Raw genomic sequence first — 7,741 nt, forward strand, 5'->3', positions numbered from 1 at the left:
CAGACCATCCCCTGGCATGACACAGTGCTACATTAACACAGACCATCCCCTGGCATGACACAGTGCTATATTAACCAGACCATCCCCTGGCAGGGCACAGTGCTATATTAACCAGACCATCCCCTGGCATGGTACAGTGTTATATTAACCAGACCATCCCCTGGCATGACACAGTGCTATATTAACACAGACCATCCCCTGGCATGACACAGTGCTATATTAACACAGACCATCCCCTGGCATGACACAGTGCTATATTAACCAGACCATCCCCTGACATGGTACAGTGCTATATTAACACAGACCATCCCCTGGCTTGACACAGTGCTATATTAACCAGACCATCCCCTGGCATGACACAGTGCTATATTAACCATACCATCCCCCTGGCCGGGCACAGTGCTATATTAACCAGACCATCCCCTGGCATGACACAGTGCTATATTAACCAGACCATCCCCTGGCATGACACAGTGCTATATTAACCAGACCATCCCCTGGCATGGCACAGTGCTATAATAACACAGTCCATCCCCTGGCATGACACAGTGCTATATTAACCAGACCATCCCCTGGCATGGCACAGTGCTATATTAACCAGACAATCCCCAGGCATGTCACAGTGCTATATTAACCAGACCATCCCCTGGCATAGCACAGTGCTATATTAACCAGACCATCCCCTGGCATAGCACAGTGCTATATTAACCAGACCATCCCCTGGCACAGTGTTATATTAACCAGACCATCCCCTGGCATGACACAGTGCTATATTAACACAGACCATCCCTGGCATGACACAGTGCTATATTAACACAGACCATCCCCTGGCATGGCACAGTGCTATATTAACCAGACCATCCCCTGGCATGACACAGTGCTATATTAACCAGACCATCCCCTGGCACAGTGCTATATTAACACAGACCATCCCCTGGCATGGTACAGTGCTATATTAACACAGACCATCCCCTGGCATGACACAGTGCTATATTAACCAGACCATCCCCTGGCATGACACAGTGCTATATTAACCAGACCATCCCCTGGCATGACACAGTGCTATATTAACACAGACCATCCCCTGACATGACACAGTGCTATATTAACCAGACCATCCCCTGGCAGGGCACAGTGCTATATTAACCAGACCATCCCCTGGCATGGCACAGTGCTATATTAACCAGACCATCCCCCTGGCCGGGCACAGTGCTATATTAACCCAGACCATCCCCTGGCATGACACAGTGCTATATTAACCAGACCATCCCCTGGCATGACACAGTGCTATATTAACACAGACCATCCCCTGGCATGACACAGTGCAATATTAACCAGACCATCCCCTGGCATGGCACAGTGCTATATTAACACAGACCATCCCCTGGCATGACACAGTGCTATATTAACCAGACCATCCCCTCGCATGACAAGGTGCTATATTAACACAGACCATCCCCTGGCATGACACAGTGCTATATTAACCAGACCATCCCCTGGCATGACACAGTGCTATATTAACCAGACCATCCCCTGGCATGGCACAGTGCTATATTAACCCAGACCATCCCCTGGCATGACACAGTGCTATATTAACCAGACCATCCCCTGGCATGGTACAGTGCTATATTAACCAGACCATCCCCTGGCAGGGCACAGTGCTATATTAACCAGACCATCCCCTGGCATGGCACAGTGCTATATTAACCAGACCATCCCCTGGCATGACACAGTGCTATATTAACACAGACCATCCCCTGGCATGACACAGTGCTATATTAACCAGACCATCCGCTGGCAGGGCACAGTGCTATATTAACCAGACCATCCCCTGGCATGGCACAGTGTGATATTAACCAGACCATCCCCTGGCATGACACAGTGCTATATTAACACAGACCATCCCCTGGCATGACACAGTGCTATATTAACACAGACCATCCCCTGGCATGACACAGTGCTATATTAACCAGACCATCCCCTGACATGGTACAGTGCTATATTAACACAGACCATCCCCTGGCATGACACAGTGCTATATTAACCAGACCATCCCGTGGCATGACACAGTGCTATATTAACCAGACCATCCCCTGGCACAGTGCTATATTAACCAGACCATCCCCTGGCATGACACAGTGCTATATTAACACAGACCATCCCCTGGCATGACACAGTGCTATATTAACCAGACCATCCCGTGGCATGACACAGTGCTATATTAACACAGACCATCCCCTGGCATGACACAGTGCTATATTAACCAGACCATCCCCTGGCATGGCACAGTGCTATATTAACCAGACCATCCCCTGGCATGACACAGTGCTATATTAACACAGACCATCCCCTGGCATGGCACAGTGCTATATTAACCAGACCATCCTGAGTGAGTCTAATGACACCTCATCCTCAAACTGCCCTGCAGACGAGCAGCCCCAAGAGGACAGTCACCCTTCAGCTCTGAAAAGACGCAGGTCCCACAACTACAATGCTCCTCCATTGTTGAGAGAGGTACATTCACAGAGCTTTCACAGAGCTGGAGAGAGAGATGGTAGAGCTCAGAGAGCTAGTCAACACACTCCACACAGAACAGACCCACAAAACAGAGCAGCACACTCAGTGGCTACACTCCGGACTTAGGTGAGATAACTTGAGGAGAGAGAGGAACACATGGAACAGATCACAGCAGTGAAGGAGGAGATGAGTTAGCTGAGGTGTGACAGAGAGCAGGACACTCCCCCAGAGAAGCCAGCAGAACAGCCCACCTCAAACCCGGACCACAACCTCAACACCACAATGGGACAGACAACACAGGACCCAGAAAACCAACAGACCCCACCCCCAACACCCCCTCCGAAAGCCCTCCTGAAAACCCCCACACGTCAACTGAGGAGACAAAAGCCAGAAATTGTCCTCCTCACTGACTCAAATGGCAAATACATTCAGGAGAATAAACCTTTTTCACAAACACAAAGTGGCTAAACTCTGTTGCCAAAACACTAGGCATGTCCTGGAGCTGTTGTCAGAATACAAACACTAGGTATGTCCTGGAGCTGTAGTCAGAGGACAGACACTAGGTATGTCCTGGAGCTGTAGTCAGAGGACAAACACTAGGTATGTCCTGGAGCTGTAGTCAGAGGACAAACACTAGGTATGTCCTGGAGCTGTAGTCAGAGGACAAACACTAGGTATGTCCTGGAGCTGTTGTCAGAGGACAGACACTAGGTATGTCCTGGAGCTGTAGTCAGAGGACAGACACTAGGTATGTCCTGGAGCTGTAGTCAGAGGACAAACACTAGGTATGTCCTGGAGCTGTAGTCAGAGGACAAACACTAGGTATGTCCTGGAGCTGTAGTCAGAGGACAAACACTAGGTATGTCCTGGAGCTGTTGTCAGAGGACAGACACTAGGTATGTCCTGGAGCTGTAGTCAGAGGACAGACACTAGGTATGTCCTGGAGCTGTAGTCAGAGGACAGACACTAGGTATGTCCTGGAGCTGTAGTCAGAGGACAGACACTAGGTATGTCCTGGAGCTGTAGTCAGAGGACAAACACTAGGTATGTCCTGGAGCTGTAGTCAGAGGACAAACACTAGGTATGTCCTGGAGCTGTAGTCAGAGGACAAACACTAGGTATGTCCTGGAGCTGTTGTCAGAGGACAGACTAGGGTCCCCCAGCCACATCATAATTCACACGGGCCAAACGACCTGAGGGCCCAGCAGAAAAGGGTGGCCATAGCACTCAAAGGAGTGATTGAAAAAGCTTCTTCCACTTTCCTCAACGCACAAGTGGTTATCTGTTATCTCCACCCTGCTACCACAAAAACCCACTATATAAACAGGCGAATTAAGCATTTCCCGGGACTTGCCCACCCCTCCACCCGGGACTGTGCCTCAAAACCTAATGTCTACCTGGCCCACCCCCCCACCCGGGACTGTGCCTCAAAACCTAATGTCTACTTGGCCCACCCCTCCACCCGGGACTGTGCCTCAAAACCTAATGTCTACCTGGCCCACCCCTCCACCCGGGACTGTGCCTCAAAACCTAATGTCTACCTGGCCCACCCCTCCACCTGGGACTGTGCCTCAAAACCTAATGTCGACCTGGCCCACCCCTCCACCCGGGACTGTGCCTCAAAACCTAATGTCTACCTGGCCCACCCCTCCACCCAGGACTGTGCCTCAAAACCTAATGTCTACTTGGCCCACCCCTCCACCCGGGACTGTGCCTCAAAACCTAATGTCTACTTGGCCCACCCCTCCACCCAGGACTGTGCCTCAAAACCTAATGTCTACTTGGCCCACCCCTCCACCCGGGACTGTGCCTCAAAACCTAATGTCTACCTGGCCCACCCCTCCACCCGGGACTGTGCCTCAAAACCTAATGTCTACCTGGCCCACCCCTCCACCCAGGACAGTGCCTCAAAAGCTAATGTCTACTTGGCCCACCCCTCCACCTGGGACTGTGCCTCAAAATCGAATGTCTACCTGGCCCACCCCTCCACCCGGGACTTGAACAGATTTTATGACCAGGTCCACCTCTGCAGGGCAGCAATCCCAACTTTTGCCAGGACCCTGAAGGACGTCACCCTCAACCACAACCCCAGCACGTCACACAGGAGCAACAGAGTAACGGACCCCCCACCCAGACCAGCGAGACACCCTCCCAGACCTGTAAGACCCCCTCCTGAAGGACCTGCACTGAGAGAACCCACGCCAAGAGGACCTACACCCAGACCACAGCATCACCAACCACACCCCAACCAGATAAAACCACCCCAAGCAAACCCTGGCCACACTCTATATAGGCCCCACCATATCAGACCCATTCACCTTCTTCCCACCCCTTAGCCCCGCCCCTGAGAAGAGCAACAGGCCCAACCCCCATCCTGAGGCGTAAGAGCTCAACAATATCAGCTGCTCAACATGCTCTGCTGGCACCGACTGTGATGGTCCGGGCCTAAATCATACGAAAACACTAGAAACTATGAAACAACATTTTTACTATCTTATCCAGTAATATACAAGGTCAGAGGTCATCTGCCTTTGGCCTTAAGAGCAGGAACCCAGACTTGATCAATGTCACGAACCGGCTCGAAGCCCGTAACTAAAAGGGAGACAAATTATATACTAATAAACAATGGTGTGTGTAGTCAGTCGTGTAAGTGACTGGTTGCGTGATGTGATAATGAGGTGTTGAAAGATGCCAAAACGAGCCACAAAAATGACACAACCAAAATCAAACAGTGTCTGTATGGAAAGAGTCTCCTCAATGAATGGGGAAGAGGTGTATTTATCCCAGGACACGCCCAGGTGTTTCCCATGTCCCTCCCAGGGAACACTGACACTGGAGCGCACGTGCACGAGAGGACTCCATTTTTTTCTTTCTCTCTTTGAACGAATACAATGTCGCCCGATTGGAATATTATTGCTATTTTACGAGAAAAATCGCATAAAAATTGATTTTAAACAGGGTTTGACATGCTTCGAAGTACGGTAATGGAATATTTTGTTTTTTTTTGTCACGAAATGCGCCCGCGCGTCACCCTTCGGATACTGACCTCAACGCACAAACAAAACGGAGCTATTTCAATATAACTATGGATTATTTCGAACCAAAACAACAATTGTTGTTGAAGTAGAAGTCCTGGGAGTGCATTCTGACGAAGAACAGCAAAGGTAATCCAATTTTTCTAATAGTAAATATGAGTTTGGTGAGGGCCAAACTTGGTGGGTGTCAAATTAGCTAGCCGTGATGGCCGGGCTATCTACTCAGAATATTGCAAAATGTGCTTTCGCCGAAAAGCTATTTTAAAATCTGACACCGCGATTGCATAAAGGAGTTCTGTATCTATAATTCTTAAAATAATTGTTATGTATTTTGTGAACGTTAATCGTGAGTAATTAAGTAAATTCACCGGAAGTTTGCGGTGGGTATGCTAGTTCTGAACATCACATGCTAATGTAAAAAGCTGTTTTTTGATATAAATATGAACTTGATTGAACAAAACATGCATGTATTGTATAACATAATGTCCTAGGAGTGTCATCTGATGAAGATCATCAAAGGTTAGTGCTGTGTTTTTGGTTTTTGTGACATATATGCATGCTTTGAAAATGGCTGCGTGATTATTTTTGGCAGGATACTCTCCTGACATAATCTAATGTTTTGCTTTCGCTGTCAAGCCTTTTTGAAATCGGACAGTGTGGTTAGATTAACCTCTTGGGGCTAGGTGGGACGCTAGCGTGCCACCCGTGGTGCACTCCATCAACAGCAGGTGCATTTCAAGAGCGGCAAATTTGAATCCAAATAAATGTCAAAATTCAAATTTTTCAAAAATACAACTATGTTACACCATTTGAAAGATAAACATCTCCTTAATCTAACCACGTTTTACGATTTCAAAAAGGTTTTACGGCGAAAGCATAAATTTAGAGTATGTTAGGACAGTACATTTACAAGAGTTGTGTGTAATGTTTTGTCAAGTCAAAGACAGGGTCACCAAAACCATAAAACCAGCTAAAATGATGCACTAACCTTTTACAATCTCCATCAGATGACACTCCTAGGACATTATGTTAGACAATGCATGCATTTTTAGTTCTATCAAGTTCATATTTATATCCAAAAACAGCGTTTTACTATGGCATTGATGTTGAGGAAATCGTTTCCCTCCAATAACCGGCAGTCAAGTCAGCGTCACAAATTAAATAATTAAAATTAGAAAACATTGGTAAAATATTATATTGTCATTTAAAGAATTATAGATTTACATCTTTTGAACGCAATCAACTTGCCAGATTTAAAAATAACCTTACTGGGAAATCACACTTTGCAATAATCTGAGCACTGCGCCCAGAAAAATACGGCGTTGCGATACAGACTAGACGTCATGTTGGGGAGATCTAAAATCGAAAATACTATGTAAATAATCCATTACCTTTGATTCTCTTCATCAGATGTCACTTCCAGGTATCACAGGTCCATAACGAATGTAGTTTTGTTCAAAAAAGCTCATCATTTATGTCCAAAAATCTCCGTCTCGTTAGCACATGATGTAAGCCAGCCGGACTTCTCGTCATGAACGAGGGGAAAAAATATATTTCCGTTCGTTCAAACATGTCAAACGTTGTATAGCATAAATCATTAGGGCCTTTTTAACCAGAACATGAATAATATTCAAGGTGGACGAATGCATACTCTTTTATAACGTATTGGAACGAGGGTACCCAACATGAACTAGCGCGCCAGGTGTCTAAAGGGACATCAACGTTCCATGGCTCTTGTTCGGTCAGATCTCCCTCCAGAAGACTCAAAACACTTTGTAAAGGCTGGTGACATCTAGTGGAAGCAATAGGAAGTGCCAAAATATTCCTAAACCCCTGTGTTTTTCAATGGGATAGGTTTAAAGTCAATACAACACATCAGGTATCCACTTCCTGTCAGAAAATGTCTCAGGGTTTTGCCTGCCAAATGAGTTCTGTTATACTCACAGACACCATTCAAACAGTTTTGGAAACTTTAGAGTGTTTTCTATCCATATATAATAAGTATATGCATATTCTAGTTACTGGGTAGGATTAGTAACCAGATTAAATCGGGTACATTTTTTTTATCCAGACGTGCAAATGCTGCCCCCTAGACCCAACAGGTTAACGAGAGTCTTGTCTTTAAAATGGTGTAAAATAGTCATATGTTTGAGAAATTGAAGTTATAGCATTTATGAGGTATTTGTATT

General features: G+C 46.6%; 1 protein-coding gene across 1 annotated transcript in view; it reads left to right on the forward strand.

The window, feature by feature from the left end:
* Positions 1-4,693, forward strand: part of LOC123744801 (cell surface glycoprotein 1-like) — a gene marked incomplete at its 5' end in the record, with an annotated part of 67,664 nt that extends 62,971 nt beyond the window's left edge. The window contains 2 exons of the mRNA XM_045724988.1: positions 4,272-4,535; positions 4,610-4,693. Of these exons, the coding sequence (XP_045580944.1) occupies positions 4,272-4,535; positions 4,610-4,693 (348 nt within the window). The remainder of the gene's footprint in view (positions 1-4,271; positions 4,536-4,609) is intronic.
* Positions 4,694-7,741: the final 3,048 nt, after the last annotated feature.

The sequence above is a fragment of the Salmo salar genome, chromosome ssa09, assembly GCF_905237065.1.
Source record: "Salmo salar chromosome ssa09, Ssal_v3.1, whole genome shotgun sequence".
NCBI lineage: Eukaryota > Metazoa > Chordata > Actinopteri > Salmoniformes > Salmonidae > Salmo > Salmo salar.